At 36.0% G+C, this 19510-nt stretch overlaps 2 protein-coding genes across 2 annotated transcripts; one reads left to right on the top strand and one right to left on the bottom strand.

Annotated features, from left to right (window-relative positions):
• On the top strand, positions 1-10052 carry GRL (transcription activator). The gene is made up of 24 exons (XM_048098451.2): positions 1-193; positions 1113-1564; positions 1671-1745; positions 2124-2204; positions 2688-2768; positions 2869-2951; positions 3211-3295; positions 3498-3623; positions 3778-3885; positions 4053-4097; positions 4748-4890; positions 5276-5408; positions 5578-5688; positions 5835-5913; positions 6283-6476; positions 6606-6751; positions 6980-7061; positions 7133-7243; positions 7368-7493; positions 7577-7716; positions 7796-7892; positions 7983-8974; positions 9059-9271; positions 9340-10052. Exons 2-24 carry the CDS (start codon positions 1160-1162, stop codon positions 9833-9835), a joined length of 4152 nt encoding a protein of 1383 aa, XP_047954408.2. The 5' UTR covers positions 1-193; positions 1113-1159; the 3' UTR covers positions 9836-10052.
• Positions 10053-11461: 1409 nt separating this feature from the next.
• On the bottom strand, positions 11462-15496 carry LOC125188598 (uncharacterized). Its single transcript, XM_048085545.2, has 5 exons — positions 15244-15496; positions 13514-13984; positions 13235-13384; positions 12507-13138; positions 11462-12375 (listed from the first exon to the last, which is right to left on the bottom strand). Exons 1-5 carry the CDS (start codon positions 15323-15325, stop codon positions 11770-11772), a joined length of 1941 nt encoding a protein of 646 aa, XP_047941502.2. The 5' UTR covers positions 15326-15496; the 3' UTR covers positions 11462-11769.
• Positions 15497-19510: the final 4014 nt, after the last annotated feature.

Genomic DNA, 19510 nt, shown 5'->3' with positions numbered 1-19510 from the left:
GCATCGTGCTGGGAAGGAAGCATTTTGCTTTCTCTCTCTAAACAATCTGCTCACAAAATCAGCTTGAGTAATTTCTGCTACTACCGGCATTTACAGCGTAGAGAGTAATAGTTGAAGCTGAAGTTGAAGTTGCAGTTGCAGCAGCTGGATCTGAGCTCGAAGGAGCTGTTTTCACTCGCGCACAATTTTGATGGTGAGCTCCAGTAACCTCCTCATTTCAACTTAATGGTATTCTTACTGTGCAGCGAGGATTTTCGAATTACTTATTGCCGTGTGTGATCGCCAAATGTGTCTGTTTGAGGTAGACGGCCAATTGCTTGTTGTGATTGGGATTAAGGTGTTCGTTTATGTGTTTTTTTGGCGGCATTTGGAAAAGAGCATAGTGTAGAGAGTCCGGGGATGCCTAATTGTTCTACTTGTGTATAGGAATTGGAGATGTTTTTGTGCTGAAGCTGTGGTGTGTACATGTTTATAGTACGATGCGAGGTTTCGATTCCTTCCTGAAAGTAGTGAATTTATCTGTGTTAATTAGGAAATTTGAATAATCTTGTGAATTACTCCGCTTGATATCTGAAAGATGGGGTATGAACCAGGAATAAGAGTGGTATTTGGTTGAGAATTCAACTTAATGGCATTCTCCCTCTGTCTTACTAGTAATTATACACGCAGAGGCCAGAGAGAGAATTTTGAAATTACTTATTGATGTGTGTGTAATTCCTAAATGTGTTTATTTGAGGTTGTCGGCGGGGACGGTCAATTGCTTGTCGTGATCGGGGATTCTGCATTTGTTTGTGTGTTTATTGTTTGTTTCATGTGGCACTTAGGAAATAGAATGGTGGAAAAAGTCCAGGGATGTCTAATCGTTGAAATTGTGTATTGGAAGTCAAGATATCTTAGTAAGCTACTAGTTAGTTCATGAGTTGATCAGGTATAATACATGTTTATACGATCTGAGGTTTCCAATTCCATCCCGAAAGTAGTAAATTATCTATGTTAAAGAAATGTCAGTTGCAGATTCTTGGAGAGTTTATGTTTGGAAAAATGAATGGGTAATTTTAATTTGGATAATCATGTAAATTATCTGATTACGTGAAGATGGGGTTATGAAGCAGGAAGGAGAGTTGTTTTTGGCTGAGAATTCTGCTTGAGAGTGACAGAGATGGCAAAGTCCAGACCGAATTTCCCAGCTCAAGATGTATTATCATCCACACAAGGATCAGTGAGGTCGAGAGAATGGGAGGGTCCGACTAGGTGGACTGAGTACTTGGGTCTTGATGCAGCATCCAGGAGTAATGCTGGAGCCGAAGGAATGACTAGTCAAAACTCAAGTAGTTCATCCCAGAAGGGTCTGAACATGCAATGGGTTTACCAGCTCACTCATGTAGCTGAAGGGCTAATGGCGAAAATGTATAGACTTAATCAGATTTTGGATTATCCTGATTTGGTTAATCATATCTACTCTGAAGCGTTTTGGAAAGCTGGTCTGTTCCCTAACTACCCGAAGATTTGTACTTTGCTAGAGAAGAAGTTTCCTGAACATCACAGCAAACTGCAGCTCGAACGGGTAGCACTTATAGATCCCTTTTCGTTGGTCTCAGAAACATTCTATCCAATTTTGTGCCATGTGAATTGGCTTTAAAGTGTCAGTGTTTCATGAAATTCTGTGGTAGGTTGACAAGCTTGCTTTGGATGCCATTAATGATAGTGCCGAGGTTCATTTACAGAGCATGGAGCCATGGATTCAGGTAAGATAATGTTCCTGTTGGGGTTGGGGGACCTTTATTGTGCTATTTATGCTTTAATTTCCATGTTGCATTTTGTGGCATTCTATTTGTAGTTGACAGGGATAACTGTTTTGGTTGATAACAATCTGCTTCTGTTAAAAGTTTACTACAAAGTAACTATATATGTTTAAGACTATTATGTTTTTCCTTTTTGCTATGATTTGGTTAGATTAGGGGTAGATCCATTCAGGCATCTGTGAAGTATTTTGCAGGCATACTCATTCCGAAAAGCATTAAATGTTCATACAAAAAACTTCAGAATTATTTTTTGTCCCATTAGCTTATCTGATATCAAATTACATATGACTTACTTCATGGTTATTTCCATCTCTGCATCAGCTACTTCTTGACCTGATGGCATTCCGAGAACAATCTTTGCGACTTATTCTGGACCTAAGCAGTACTGTGATTACCTTGCTGGTATGGAATGGAAACAATATTAATTTTCTTGTTGAAAAGCTGGAGATGTACGAAACTACGAATGTTACAATATCCATGTGATGGTTACACATTTGTTATCTACAAGGCCATATAGAAATGTAATCAAATGCAAACTCTAAATATTGTACAAACTCCAAACTATGATCTGGACCATTAAAAAATATCAATAGATGACAAAATAGTATCAACAGAAAATGTCGACACAGTGTCAACGGTTGATGCTGTGTTGATATTGTGTTGACACTGTGTTGACATTTTCTGTTGCTACTATTTTGTCATCTGTTGATATTTTTTAATGGTCCAGATCATAGTTTGGAGTTTGTACAATATATGAGTTTGCATTTTATTACTACCCATGCTATATATGTATAGAACTCATGTGATATTCTCCAAAGAATTATTATCGACATTCGACACTGTATTACCAATAACTTTTTAATAGTTTTACTGCCTTCCTTGCAGCCACACCAAAACTCTCTCATACTACATGCGTTTATGGATCTCTTTTGCTCGTTTATTCGTGTTAATCTATATTCTCAGAAGGTGAGTCTATGGCAGGCATCACTGATCTGTTTCCTTTCATCTTTTCAGCTGAAAATTAAGTTGATTTTGTCTCTTACATGAACAAATATTTGCACTACAGATACCTAGGAAAATGATGCTGCAAACATACAATCTTTTGCACTCCATGGCACGGAATGATCGTGATTGTGACTTTTACCATAGGTGAGATAACTTCTTATCATATACAAGACCTTTTGAGGGGGATTTCCTGACATGCTTTATGTGTTTGAGAACATATTCTTTCTGAAGAAATATGCTATTGTAGTCTTGTAGATGATATGAATCATATGATTAATTGTACAACATAAATTTCAGGTTCTTATTAAAGAAAAGTCATACAAACTGTTATTTGTTTTTCTTTCTTGAATGCCTGATTTTTTATTACAACTCTGCTAATCTGCTTTTCTCTTTTGACTTGCAGATTAATTCAATTTGTAGATTCTTATGATCCACCATTGAAGGGGTTACATGAAGATCTTAATTTTGTTAGTCCTAGAATCGGAGAGGTTATATTCTCTTTCTCAACCTACAATCCTACATTTCTTCCTTTGCAAATTAAATTTCTCTCTTAGATCCTTAGTCCTCCAACCAATGTTAATTAATTATTTTCATGGCCCTTCGCTTCCTTAGAAATAGAGAGTTTGCTTGTGCTGTTTTTGTACTGTTCAGCGGGTTCACTGTTTTTAATTCTGCAAATTCTTATATCAGGTTTTAGAGGCTGTGGGCCCAATTATCTTTTTATCTACAGATACAAGGAAGCTGCGGAATGAGGGTTTTCTGAGTCCATTTCATCCTAGATACCCTGACATACTTACAAACTCTGCACATCCAATGGTAACAAGTCATCTATTTTTTGATATTAATGCATTATTGCATGTTCCGGAAGGTTGCAGAATGACTTACCATGTAATTGACAAATTGTATCTACAAAGAAAGCTATGCAATAAATATGACTGAGTCTTTTTTACCTCTTTCACAATACATGCAGAGAGCACAGGACCTTGCAAATGTTACTTCTTATCGTGAGTGGGTGCTGTTTGGATATTTGGTTTGTCCGGATGAGCTTCTTAGAGTGACCAGCATTGACATTGCTTTGGTACACTATGTTGCCACCCTTTTCTTCTTTGTCTTTATAATGTTTATTATTATGCCGTCCATGGTACTTTTGGTTGCATGCTATATTTTCCATTCTTTGATTTACTGGATGCAGTCCTCTAGTTATAGCTGACAGTCCTTCATGTGTGTTTCTCATTCTCATATCAGGTTGTGCTGAAGGAAAACTTAGTTCTTACACTATTCAGGGATGAAGTAAGTCTTATATCCTACTTAAGGGACACTTTATGTCTGGGTATTATGTATTCTGCACTTTGCAAGGAATAGAAGGATGTTGTAAACTATGGAGAACTGCTAGTCCTTCAAACCTCTTTCCATTAATCATTTGTATGAAACTAAATGTTCTATACTCTGTATATTCCTTGCTGTGAACCTGCTTATCCTGACTATTAGAGGTTTGCATTATGGCGGCTAGTTCTATTTTGTGTTGATAATGAGGCTTTTTTTTGTAAAAGTTATAAGAAAACTGGGTTCTGAGCTTCTAATTATAATGAACTTTAAGCAATGCAAGTATTGCTTAACAACAATAACTGCTGGTAATGTGGTGAAGAGGATTTTACAACTAGATTTCTCTGCACCTCCCATGACCAGCTACATAAAAGTTACCAATCTCCCCCTTTAATGGATGGTAAAGTTTTTGGTCTCTACTATTCATGTTGAGATTGGGATATTTTCCATTTAGTTACAAGGGCAGAAATTTCTGTATTGCACTCAGCTTTTCCTATTGATATAGTTTGGTATCTTTTCATCTATTTTAAATCCCAAACTAGGTGATTGTGACTGCTTTTGTTTCTTTTGGATTAGTATGGAACAGCTTCCCTAAACCTTCTGTTTTGTTTGTGCAGCATATATTATTGCACGAGGACTATCAGCTATACGTTTTACCACGAATATTGGAATCGAAAAAGATGGCAAAGTCTGGACGAACGAAGCAAAAAGAAGCAGACCTAGAGTATAGTGTTGCAAAGCAGGTAGAGAAAATGATCAGGTATTACATGCAGACTTTCTTATCTAACTTATTGATATCTGGTGACTGTGTGCCTATTTGGGAAGAAACATCACCTAAAGCTTTGCATATTAAGATCAGAAGATATGCCAACATTGTATCACCTGCCTATAATCTACCACATTGCTGGAAAATCTGCTTATAACACACATAAAAACACACTGGCAATTACTTGTATTCAGAAACTTCTACACATAGGCCATAGCTTCATTACATTTTCAGCACAAACATATTTCTTATTTGGACATAATTCAGTTTTCTCCCTTAAGCTTTCCTCTCAGAACTGTTATATATTATTTGGATCTTTTATAAAATTATGATTATACCTCTTCAAATTACCTTTTTGATGTGGTTTTTTACTGTACAGTGAGGTACACGAGCAAGCCCTTTACTCCTGTGATGGCATACACCACGAAAGGAGAGTAATGTTAAAGCAGGAAATTGGAAGAATGGTCCTGTTCTTCACTGATCAACCCAGTTTATTAGCTCCTAATATCCAGGTGTGCATGTCTATGGCATAATGAATTTCCAATATCCTCATTTGGACTATGTATCTTGTTTGAGAGAGTATGGATCAGAGAAAGAAAGGAGCAAGTAATTCACTTACATTATGTTAGACGACGGCAGGTCAACGTATATATTAAGTTTTATCTGCTGCTGGTTATGCAGATGGTTTTTTCTGCCTTGGCTTTTGCACAGAGTGAGGTTTTATGGTACTTTCAGCATGTCGGAGTAGCATCTTCTAAATCCAAAACAGCTCGAGTTGTGTCAGTAGAAAATGTAAGAAAAGTTTCTTGCAAATGTATTTTTGTCGTGGGGCTGTTCTTTGTTGGATCTGTTTATTTTATTGAAATATAATCATTTTACCTTTCTTGATTTTTTTGGCATCTAAACACTTCATCTTTTTACTTAATTTACAATTACAGGATCCAAACGACCCAACCATTGGTTTCTTATTGGATGGGATGGACCGGCTTTGCTGTCTGGTCCGCAAGTATATTGCAGGTTAGGTTCCTTGTGGAGGAAATTTTCAGACCTTGAAGTTTATGTTGGATTTGCATGAGACTGTAAATATTTTTCCGTGTAACCTATAGCATATGGCTGAACTTTTCATTCATTGCAGTAATCAACTTCCAAAATTGATGTCAAAACATGGAATTAATTATTTTGATTCTGATCTGATGGGCCTGATAATACTTCCAACATAGCATTGTGTTGTAGAGTAGCTTTGTAGAGCCCTCCTGAGATTTTTCACTTTTATTGCAGCAATAGTGTGTCACCGCTAACATTGGTTGCTGGAAAACAAAGTGGCATAATCTGAACTCTCCTTTTTATTTGATTTATTACTGAAATCTAGAAATTTGTTTCTCTCAGCCATTAGAGGCTATGCCTTATCATACCTATCATCCTGTGCTGGTAGAATCCGTTTCCTGCTTGGCACTCCTGGAATGGTGGCACTTGACCTAGATGCTACCTTAAAGGGACTTTTCCAAAGGATTGTTCAACATCTAGAAAACATACCAAAACCTCAGGGAGAAAATATTTCCACAATCTCATGTGATTTATCGGTATGCTGTTTATTCCTTTGCTGCTCATTCTATCGACCCATAGTTTTTCCAAGTTCTAGAAATACTGTTGCTTCATCACTTCTTCAGTTTAGTTTTGCTTCTAGTTACAGATTGTTTTCTGACATTCAGGAGTTACGCAAAGATTGGTTAACCGTGTTGATGATTGTCACTTCTGCTCGTTCATCAATCAACATTAGACATTTAGAGAAAGCGACTGTATCCACTGGCAAAGAGGGGTTGCTGTCAGAAGGAAATGCTGCATACAATTGGTCCAGGTTCTCACTTTAACCAAACATCTTCTGAAAGAATGTTGTACATGCAGTCTGGTTACTTTTTAATTTGAACAAAGTTGTCTTGGAAAACTTCTTAGAATCGTTTCTCTTGTTTCCTCTATGTAAAATACTCTATGGTTGCTCTTATGTTAACAACACCCCTTGACTGATCAGTACATAACGCAAAAGTTTTTGAGTATGAAAAGTTTGACACATTTTGAACATATGCAGATGTGTTGATGAGCTTGAAACTCAATTAACAAAATTTGGGGGTTTGAAGAAACTTTACTTCTACCATCTACATCTTACAGCCGTAAGTTGCATAATGTACAAAATCTTATAAGAATACAATATACTGTCAATCTGACTTAACTGGTACTGTAGGTTTTCCGCAACACCATGTTTGGGCCCGAGGGTCGTCCCCAACATTGCTGTGCTTGGCTTGGTGTTGCTAGCAGTTTCCCGGAATGTGCTTCACCAATTGTTCCAGAGGAGGTATCTTCAAAAACTCAGTGCCTCACATTAGTCAAGTCATAGTCAATAAGTGGTGTTATTTTGTTCTAGTTTTTAGTGCTAGACTTCCCGTCAGAGTCCATAATTTCAACTCTTTTACATATAGGTGACTAAAATTGGCCGTGACGCTGTTCTATATGTTGAGTCCCTTATTGAATCTATAATGGGAGGATTGGAAGGTTTAATTAATATTCTCGACTCTGATGGAGGATTCGGTTCCCTGGAGATGCAGGTTGCTACTTCTCTGTTTGCTTCTGAGCTACGAACCATAGTTTACATATTGCTCTTCTTGTATTAATTTTGTGTAAGTTTCAGCTTCTCCCAGACCAAGCAGCGAATCTCATGAACTTGACATCCAGATTATCCATTCCTTCAGCAAAGTCTCCAAAGGGTTCATATGGTTTTCATTTACCAGGCTATGAGAGCTATCCAGAAAACAACAGCTCCATCAAAATGTGAGTTTCCTTTTGTTTTATCCTCTTTTCCTCTATGCTATCTAGGTTGCAAATTTTCTATTTTCTGTTTCGATGACAGGTTAGAAGCTGCAATGCAGAGGTTGACAAATCTCTGTTCTGTCCTGAATGACATGGAGCCTATATGTGTTTTAAACCATGTTTTTGTTCTCAGAGAGGTAAAACGTCCCATTTTGGTTATATAAGTTGCTGATTTTTTAGATTCCCATACCTGAATCTTTCTCAATTCATTTCCATTTGTGATGCAGTATATGAGAGAATGCATCCTAGGGAACTTCAAAAGGAGATTGCTCACTGTCTTGAAAACTGATTCCGATCTTCAGAGACCATCAGTCTTAGAGTCACTAATCCGTAGACATACTTCCATAGTTCATCTAGCAGAGCAACATGTCAGCATGGACCTCACCAATGGCATTCGTGAAATTCTCCTTGCAGAGACCTACTCAGGTCCTGTTTCATCTCTACAGTTGTTTGAAAAACCCGCGGAACAGCAGACAGGCTCAGCTACTGAAGCTGTATGCAATTGGTACATAGAAAACATTGTTAAGGATGTGGCTGGTGCCGGAATCCTCTTTGCACCTCTTCATCGATGCTTTAAGAGCACAAGGCCAGTTGGTGGATACTTTGCCGAGTCAGTAACTGACCTCACGGAATTAAAAGCCTTTGTTCGAACTTTTGGGAGCTACGGAGTTGACAGGCTGGATCGGATGCTAAAAGAGCACACTGCAGCTCTACTGAACTGCATTGACACAACATTGCGTGCAAATCGTGAGAATCTGGAGGCAGTTGCAGGGAGTATGCATTCTGGTGATAGGATAGAAACGGAAGCGAATATAAAGCAGATAGTTGATATGGATACGATGGTTAGGTTTTGCATCCAGGCGGGGCAAGCCATTGCTTTCGATTCCCTTCTGGCCGAAGCTTCGGGTATTGTTTTAAAAGAAGGCGCTCCTCTGATTCATTCGCTGCTAACGGGTGTTGCAAATCACTTACCTGATGAAATACCGGAAAACAAGGAGATCAGGAGAATGAGAAGAGTAGCGAACTCTGTAAACGTGGCTGGTGATCACGACTTCGCATGGATCAGATTGATACTGGAAGAGGTCGGGGGTGCAACTGACGGATCATGGAGCTTGCTGCCGTATCTATTTGCAACTTTTATGACATCTAATATCTGGTATACAACTGCTTTCAACGTCGAAACTGGAGGCTTCAGCAACAACGTTCATTGTTTAGCCAGGTATGCAAATGCAATAGGCACTTGTTTTATGCAGATTACATAAAAATGATCTCAAAATCTAGAGACTAAAAAACCTTTTATCAGGTGCATATGTGCAGTGATTGCGGGAAGTGAACTCGTGAGGCTCGAAAGAGAGTATCGACAGAAACACTCACTTTCAAACGGACACATTAGCGAATCATTGGACCCCGAGGCACCAAACTACGCTTCCATCGATGCAAGCATAAAATCCACAATGCAGCTTTTCATCAAATTCTCAGCAGTAATAATTCTGGACTCTTGGAGTGAAAGCAATAGGTAATTCGAAAAATGTCACAATTTGATCAGCTCTCCCTCCCTACACATACTCATCTTGGTTTATGCAGGTCCCACCTTGTGGCGAAGCTGATCTTTCTCGATCAAATCTGCGAGATCTCACCACACATTCCACGGAGCACGTTGGAGTCTCACGTGCCTTACACCATTCTTCGCTCCATCTACAGCCAATGCTACTCGAATTCTTCCACCCCCTTCGCACAAATAAGTGGTTCTTCGCCAAGGCATTCTCCGGCCATGTCCCTTGCTCATGGATCCCCATCGCTGAGGCAACCGCGTGGCGATTCATCAACTCCACTGTCCAACACACTCGACTCGGGCTATCCCAAACCGTCGTCCACCCACGGTCAAGATCAGTATGAGATGGACAGTTTTGGTACGAGAAGCATCGATAGCAGAAATAGGAATGTCAGGCGATCCGGGCCCTTGGATTACAGCCAAAGCCACAAACCGAAATTCGCCGGAGGGTCCACGTCAACTAGCACTGGTCCCAGTCCCTTGCCCAGATTTGCTGTTTCGAGATCCGGCCCTATATCATATAAATGAAGAGAGCTGTAACAATCGTGAAGCAATTTTGTATATTTTGTACAACTTCTATTATAACATTATTTATATTCCTAGTTTAAGTGGTTTTTTTGCCTGTAATAACACTTCAATCTTAATGTAAAAATAACTCTTCTTTATGTTTTTATTTATTTAGTACTGTACATGAACATAAATTTAAATGTCACAATGGAAGGATACTAGTATTTAGTTTGTGATTCTCATATTCTACATTTTCATTTCGAGTCATAATCAACTCGATGAAGTGAATTGTATTTATGAAAAAAGACAAGGAATAATCAATAATTAAGTTTCAAATAAAAGTTACAACTGACTTTGGAATGCCAGCCTCTCTTTCCATTACCCCACCTTTCCACAGGAAAAAGAAAGTCAAGAAAATGATAGTATTATGTATGCAGTATGCTTAATAATCAACTTGGATTAAAAGGTAGGACAAACAACCACATACATTAACATATTTGTACAATATTACATTACAACATGACATAACTAAGTGCTTTAATTAGAGCTATACAAGTGATTAAGTGATTATAGGGATGATCAATTGCTAACCCGTTATTTAATTGCTAACCACAACTAATTTAAAATCGTAGGATTTTAAAAAACTTGTGGTATACAATTTGCCACGTGTAATTTTCATTTTTATTAATTAAACTGAAAAAGATAAAAAAACTACCAAATTAGGGTTTTAGATGAAACTGTCGATATAGTGATTCGTAAATATCAACACAATGCTTTGAGAATGTTAACACATACTACCTCCGTCCACCAAAATTTGTCCCATTTTTCCATTTCCGTCCGTCCCCAAAATTTGTCCCATTTCACTTTTACCATTTTTGGTAGTGGACCCCATATTCCACTAACTCATTCCTACTCATATTTTATTATAAAACTAATATATTAAAGTAGGACCCACAATCCACTAACTTTTTCAACTCACTTTCCATTACATTTCTTAAAACCCGTGCCGAGTCAAAGTGGGACAAATTTTGGTGGACGGAGGTAGTAGTTTATATTGACATTCTACGGGGGTGTTCGGTTGGCTAGACTAAATCTCATGATTAAATATGTATCATGTTTGGTTCATAAGATTGACCCCCACAACTTAATCCTAGATGGATAGTCTCATGATTATTAGTCATAGTCTCCACCTCCAACTAAAATAATCCCACAACTTAATCCTAGATGGATAGTCTCATGATAATTAGTCATGGCAACTGAACGCCACCTACATGTATTATATTGACATATTTTATATATCATGTTGATATTGTTGCTGTACGAAAAAATTTAAAAAATTTAATTTTTTTTTTCAAATTTTGACATCGGAACATATGCAAGTGAGATCTCGTTAGAATCCTTATGAAATTTTCTTTAATTTGATATATTTTGTGCGAAAAAATAATATAAATTGAGAAAGTTATATGCGTTTTAAAATTATGGGATATTTTTCAAAAGTTAGTTATACCTAATTTGTTGTAAATTGACCTTAATACCCTTATTGACGTTTTTTTTTATCGTGTTGACATTCCGAGGCTAATGATCTAGGCTCTTAATTTGAATATCTAATGACTATTATTTAGTTGTAGTTAAAAATTAAGTATTGAGTTAGCAATATAACACTCCCCAGTGATTATATACCTAAGAGAGTGACGGTTGTACGGTACATCCCTCATCCAGAGCAAATACCTAGGAGTACAACCGGTTGTACGATACATCTCGCATCCCGAGTAGATACATTACACCCAGTTTCACTAATGCATTACACTATGAGACAACCTAAGTGCTTTTAATTAGAGCGCTATATAAGTGATAATATCTAAGAGTGCTACCGGTTGTACGTACATCCGGCATCGCGAGCAAATCCCTAGTAGTGCAACCAAATGTACGGTACATATCGCATCCCAAGTAGATACCTAGGAGTGCAACCGGTTGTGCGATCGGAACAACCCAGTACAACTATAGGTACAACGTAGTATAGTCCTCAAGAGGCGATACTTCAACACCACGAACATTATCGGCACACTTCCAAAAAAAACCAAGAGCAGGGCGGCTGCCGCCCGCCCGTGCTCGAAGAACAACAAGCACGAGCAAAACGCCACCATCATCGCTACAATGGAGAAGAAGAGTGTCGACACGCCCACCACCATCCAAATTGGAAGTGCCGTGAGGAAGTCCTCGTCAGAGTAGCGGGACGTGAGGATCGAGAGGAACATGAGCATCGAGGTGAGCGAGGATAGCGTCGCCACCGCCTCCGACACTGGGAAGATCACGAACATCCTCTTGTTCTCCAGGATAGGGGCGCCGTTGCTGTTGTAACCGCCTGGGACGGTGAAGGCCGTTGTGAACACCACCGTCGCGATGAGCACCGTCACCACCATGCACGATTTCGCGGTTTGCTTCATGAATTTCTCCCCTTCAGCACGGAGGCCTTCGTGCTTGGCTACAAATAATTCGCGAGGCGTTTTCCCTTCTTTGTTCTTTTTATGTTTGAATGCGGGCCGTACGAGCTTCTCGACAGCCTGAGAATTTGAAGTATAGTTCATGGAGGATGACCACACATCATTAGAAAGAAAAAAGTTGATAAAGTAGAAATTTCATATTTTTTACAGGAAGGAGGGAGTATGAAATATAATAGTAGAAAATTTTGTACCTTGAACCACAGTACTTCCCTTTGCATCTGCCAAGCAGCCCCGGGAATGCAGTCGAGCTGATTTTGAGGAGCCAATTCTGCCGCCAAGTGCAATATGTTATTACCTTCATCATCTATGTATGTTGCTATCAAATCTTTCGTACCACCCAACTCATACATCAAATTGAACACATTGACGTAGCGACGCGAAACCGCAACATGAAATATGCTATGTGAGTTATCATTCACTTTGTACAATAAATTATGGTCATTTTTGAATAATTCCACTATAAATTCATCATTTCCTGACTCCGCTGCTATAAAAAATAATGTTGAAGAATCTACCGCCCTAGCTTCGTTTGCTTCAATATCTTCCGACTCAGTAGCTCCCGCTGCTTGATCAATTTCTACTGATTCAGCGGGAGTAACTATTTCAGCATGTGTTGACTCAACAACTACCGTTGTTTCAGCATGTGTTGTCTCAACAACTGTCGTTGTTTCAACATGTGCTTGCTCAATAACTCCGACCGTTTCAGTACGTGCTGCTTCAATATCTTCTTTACATAACTCAGCGGCATCCCACAAACAATTCATTAATCTTTTGGCATTACACCTTGCATTCATATCGATCGCCGATTTTTTCATGGGCAGTACTAAAAATATTAAGAAATTAAGACCTTGTCACTAAGCAGAAAAAAATTACTATAAAGAAACAAGATAATTATTGGATCCATACATAAATTACTAACCATTTCTTACAATCTTGTCCCAAAATCCTTGGCCGTTGTCACAAGAAAATGCTGATGGACTCCGCGCAAGCACTTGCAATGGTGTCTCGCCATTTATGTCTCTAGCCACAACTAACGTTTTATCTTCGTCCACGATCCTCATAGCTAAATCTAATTAATTCACACATTATAGGATGTCATACTTGAATGCAACGAATATAGTAATATAAGATGTCATAATAGAATGCAATATAGAAGATTTGAATTGCATAATGCTAATTCCAATTAAGACGACCTTACCGTACAACTCAGAGTCGATTGCTGACGTCAGCATGTTGACCTTTTCTAGTGGGGTCCACAGTCCGATATTTGAATTACGGTAGAGAAAGTCAGCCATTTCTTCAAATCCTTGCAATGCAGCCATATAGAGCGGCCAAACACCAGTTTCACCCTTAATATCCGCCAAATTTGGGTGTTTTTGTAACATAATTCGAGCAATTTCAACGTGGCCAGCAGCGGCAGCAAAGCATAGTGCAGTGCACCCATTCATGTTCAAAGTTGCCACGTCATCTATGTCGAGAATTTCCAATAATTTTGAAACGAAAGTTTCATGGCCTTCGACTGCAGCTATGTGCAGTGCGATTTCACCTCCTTCCGTTATGGCGGTTTTGGCCAAGTCTTCATTTTCAGTCAAAAGCTCTTCAACATCATTCCAGTCGCCCTTTAATGCAGCTCTGTGTAGAACCCTGTCGGTCCGTTGTCTTCTTTCGCCTACTCAAATGTTCGAGAATGATTTGTTTGCCAGATTGCTCGATTTCAAATTATAGTATTAAAAATAAATTTAGGCTATAATAAAAGTGACATTTTGATAATAATATTTATAAATAAAAGTGACAGTTATTCTTTAAGAAAGTGTATTAGTTTTCTCAATAAAAAATGACTATAGTTTTTCATAAAAATGATACTAATTTGATGAATAAGTATATTCCTAAGGGCTAGGATCTGGGCAGAGACTTATCAAAGACCACAACACAACTCTGGGATCGTTAAAGCAATTTTTAAAAACTTATCCATTTCGTCCCATTTAAGATAATCACTTTTTTAAGATCGACATCTTGAATGTGACAGATGCAATATTATTGGACTATATTTTGCATTTTGTTAGTTATTTTACATATAAAAATGTAATTTTGTTCGTTTTTGTTTTATTAATAAGTCCACTAAAAATAACTAACGAAAGATGAGAGTTCGACACACTCGACCAAGTTACACTTGATTTATAAAGATATATAAATGAAATTCTTTGGCGGAGTTATACATCTGTCTCAAAATCTCGTTACTAACTATAGCTTGAAATCACATGAATAAATTAAAAAAATAAATGAACTTGTCTATATCTTGAATTTTCAGCAAACAGAATAATTTCAATGTCTGTTGAGTGTTGACCTAAGTCTTCTAGTCCACACATAACTAACAATTCCACCACAAAATGTTGACATATACTCCCCTCGTCTCATTCAAAATGTCCACATTTCCTTTTTAATTTGTCCCATTTAAGATGTTCACTTTCTATATTTAGAATTAAATCCCTCTCTCCTCATTAATATATTCAATCACTTTTTTTGTAATCTATCACAAACAAATATTTCACCTAAAACTCCGTGCCACTCAAGAATGTGGTCATTTTCAGTGGGCCGGAGGGAATAGTATATATACTATATTTTATTTTTATATGTATTGTATGTAATTAATGACAAATTTACATGACATGGCAAACGAAATGAATAAAAAAATCGTTGTACGGTCATATCATCACGTTTCCTATTTATTTTACTAATACTGTATTTCTCCATTTTAATTACTTTTAATAAATTAATTTTGTTTTATGACTAATTTACATTTTTTTAGAAAAAAAGGTCTTAATTCATATTCTCTCTTAAAAAATCTCCGATTTCCCATGTGAAAAAAGCAATTAAAATTAGAGAAGAATCTCAGTTATTCCATTAATTTCATGTGAAAAAAGCACTTACGATGAGATGAGGAATAACCATTTTCATTCAGATTTATCCCCTCATGTTGTCTTCCCAGTATTTTTGATATAAAAATCCCCATGGAATATTATGCAGGCTACACAAAAACAAATACATAAATTAGTTCATATTTATCACAAAATAATTAAAAACTAATGCACCTAAAGAAAAGGATGAGAAACTACTGCCTTGAAGAGAGAAGAATTCAAGATCGGATTTTGCAGAGAAACTATTTTTAGAGTGAAGAAGGTTGGATTCTTCTCAATTAATGAATGTTAGTGAGTTGAAAACCCTAATTATAAAGAGAGGATCCAATAATTAATTTTTTCTTTTTGAATATTCTAATAAGCAGAAATGTCATCGTAATTTCCATATTCGTCGACCATTTGCTTTATCATCAGTAGCAATTTCCACATAGTGATGAAAAATTATGACCATTGAAATATAAACCATTAATTATTAATTTTTGTCGTGTTCGCATGGTGCGGACCACACACAAGTATCGTTTCAAAACATTAAAGGGCACATTCTTAGTATTCTAACAGGACATCCCCACAATGCGGATTTTTGCGTTAATTTTGCCTTCATAAAATTTTTTTTGTGTTCATTTGAAGTCCTATTGATAGGTTCACTAGATATCAGAAATTGTTGAAGAAACAACAAGATCTCTCTTTTATCCCTTCCCATCAAACGAAAAATAAAGAAATGGTTAATATATTCTTTAAAAATGTCTCTAATTTACGTTTAATTTTAAAAACATTAATTTTCATGATATTTAAAAAATACCCCAAAACCTAGATTTCGGAGGTGTGACTCATCATCTCATGACTAAATTCTCGATTTTGGAATATTTTTTAAAATATTGTGAAAGTTGAGAGCGTTTATAATTTAACATTAAGTTTTTGCAAAAATTTGGGAAACAAACCGCACATATCTCAAATAATATTTATAGTACTCCTACTAAATATTAATCCCTCCATCCCCTAGTTGAGGTGAAATCCGTACGGAGATTAAGGAAGAGATGTTGAGTGTGTTAAATAAATAGATAAAAAAATAAGAGAGAGAATAAAGTAAAAATGAATAGAATAGAATAGAATAGAGAGAATAAAGTAAGATAAAAAAGTAAAAAAGAGAATAAAGTGAAAATGACTCAACTACGAGGGAACGAAGGAAGTACTCACTTCGTTCCATAAAAATTGATATTTTGGGATGAGACGAGGTTTAATGCACAATTAATAAAATACGAGAGATATAAATAAATAAATAAATAATTGGAACGCTGTTACTAGAGGATAAGGTATGTCTCATTAGATAATTTTTTTTTTATCAAAAATAAAAATGGACTATGTTTACAGAGACAATGGTTGTTTTTATTTACAGGGAGTATGTATTATGTGAACAGAGAACCAATGACCCAAAAATTCATGCAGTCAAGAAAATGAAACATATTTATTTATTTATTTATCCTAATGCTAATATTTTTGAGTGGAAGAGAATGATTCACTGACTCCATAAATAAATATATAGGTCTGTACCTAACAATCTATATATGACATCTCTACCAATTAAATATCATATGTGAATATGTGATAGATGCATCATGCATGGAATATTGGAAATTAAAGTAGTATTTGTTTTTTCGATGGAGATCCTCAGCTTGGGGTGGGGCTGGCGGCTATATTATTTATTTTTTAAAATATATTTATTTTGTGTTAACGTTGTTTACAACTATTAAGTAGGATTGAAACTTGAAGAAGATACTTAAAGAAGTTCTATAAAAGGGAAGTTCTGTCACAATTTAAATCAACCCAAAATACTTAAAGAAGATAATATAAAATACTAAACATGCTATAAAAGGCGAATGGTGCGTACATTGATTTTTCGATTTTGGGAAACTAGACTCTAATAGTACATGTATTTAGGCTAACGTCAAATGCAAATTATTTTTTTTCCTCTTTGGTTTGAACATAAATGTATCGAACCCGCGGAATCTGACTAATCATACTCGACCGAATTTGCATATTAAAGCCGAAAGTGCATATGATTTTGTAATTTTTAATAGTCCATCTCTCATTAAAAGTAGGGTCATTTTCCAAATTAATATATTTGAATATTTTATGAATATAGTACTATACAATTCAGTTCAGTACTCTCTTCGTTTACTCCAAATATTATATTTTTCTTATTAGACATATCACTCAAAATAACATATATTTTTCCTAAATAACATTGCATAAAATTCCACACTAAAAAATTAATATTACTATTAAATAAGACTTTTTGATGGACCTCGACTATTAACATTAAGTCTAGATTTGAGTCGATGAAGCACATCTTAGTAAAAAGCATCTCCTTCATTCAAACATGTGAGATTCGATTCACCAAACCTATTATTAATTCTCTTTAAATAAAAAAAATTGAAGTGAGTGGTATAGACATTGGTAGAGGATAGTGCATATTAATTTCATATTAAATTCAAACAATAAATTTTAATTTCTCTTAAAGAGGCCAAGTACAAGCGTGATGTATTTTCTACTTTTCGAGTCAATAAATATATAGACCAAAGTAAAATTATTGAAAGAAATAATAATGGTGGCCAATAAAATCAACCTCAACAAAGGGACACAAAATCTATATTGTGGAAGGTGGAGGAAATTGCAGAGAGGTATATAACTTAATACAATTGGTCGATGTAGAATTCAGATATCAAATGGAATTTGAATTTGTGATTCTTTACCATAAATTTGCCTTCTTAATATAGTATAGATAGGCCCCATATATTAGTAATTTACAATAAATTAATATATGAAGAATAATTTCAAGTCGATTCAGTGGAGTTTAAGTAGGTTGTTGTGACATAATGTATTAATTGCTTTTGATTGTATATATAGATTGAATCTTCACACCACATGTGATATCATAGAGTAGTTTTTATATATTCATGAACATTTGCATTTTATAATAATCTAAAGATTATTTCTTTATGAAGAAAAGATTCTTTGTCATATCCACATTCCATTCACACAATACTAGGGGTGCTTAATCGGTTCTCCGGTTCTCGGTTAACCGGAATCGGAATCGGAATCGGCCGGTTAATTGAGGAATCGGAACCGAAAAAAATCGGTATTGGTTCCGGTACCGGTTCTAACTTTTTAAATAAAATCGGTTCCGGTTCCGAACCGGAACCGACCGGTTCCTAACCGGATTATAATCCAATTTTATTTTATTTTATAATTTAATATACTAATAAATCTAATTTAATTGAATTAATTTTGAATTAAAGTAAAATAATTTAAAACATTGATTGATTGTTAGATTTAAACATTGTTAGATTTGCGAGCTCTGAAGTATTTAAAATGTTTAAACCGTGATACTTTGAATCTACAATTATTTCCCCAATACATTTTTTATGAACAAACTAGAATGAGTAGAACATCATAAGTTTGTTTTATTAATTTCCAAAAGAACTTTTACAAATACAATATCATTTCATATGATAGAAATTTAACTTTATAACAAATTTATGTAATAATTCATTTAACATACGATTTTAACGTGTTTGTGAACAATTTATTAACTGTTCCGTTATAAAGCAAAAAATCACAACAAGGTTAATTAGTATTGGAAATTCCATTGAATATTTGTTTGGCCAGAAAAAGAGAAAATGGAATTAAAAAATTGCTAACATAAACTAGTCCGACCTAGTACACTTGGCATCACTCTTATCCATATATGAATATTATTGTATTGTTGGTTTGTATTTTTGTGTATTTATTTGAATTCTTAAGGATTATTTGTTATATTTCTAGATGTTGGATTTTTTTTTTAGTATTGAACTATTTAAAATTATTAATAAATTCGACTTAAAATTACACATCGGTTCCGGTTCGGAACCGGAATCGACCGGTTCTTAACCGGCCAGTTCCAAACCGGAACCGATCGGTTCCGGTTCTAGGATTTGTAAAAATTTAAAATCAGTTAACCGGTCAACCGATCCGGTTAGAACCGGAACCGGCCGAATAAGCAGGCCTACACAATACCACACACACATGAAATTAAGAGCGACAAATCGTGCAGGCTTTGTCATTATTAGAAGGTCTAACTCAAACCCGACCTGTTAAGGAAATTCTCAAATATTGGACTTGGTTCTGTCTTTGAGTCCAAACCCTTCTAAATTCAAAATTCCACCAATGTCAAGCAATTTAAACGAGTCATTGTCAAATATTCTCGAGAAGGCAGAAGAAGATCACTGAGGATGGTGGAAGAA

The sequence above is a fragment of the Salvia hispanica genome, chromosome 2, assembly GCF_029641045.1.
Source record: "Salvia hispanica isolate PSC_SH4W2 chromosome 2, Shi_PSC_v1, whole genome shotgun sequence".
Lineage (NCBI taxonomy): Eukaryota > Viridiplantae > Streptophyta > Magnoliopsida > Lamiales > Lamiaceae > Salvia > Salvia hispanica.
Note: the sequence above shows the minus strand (reverse complement) of the source record. Positions and strands in the feature narration are given on the sequence as shown.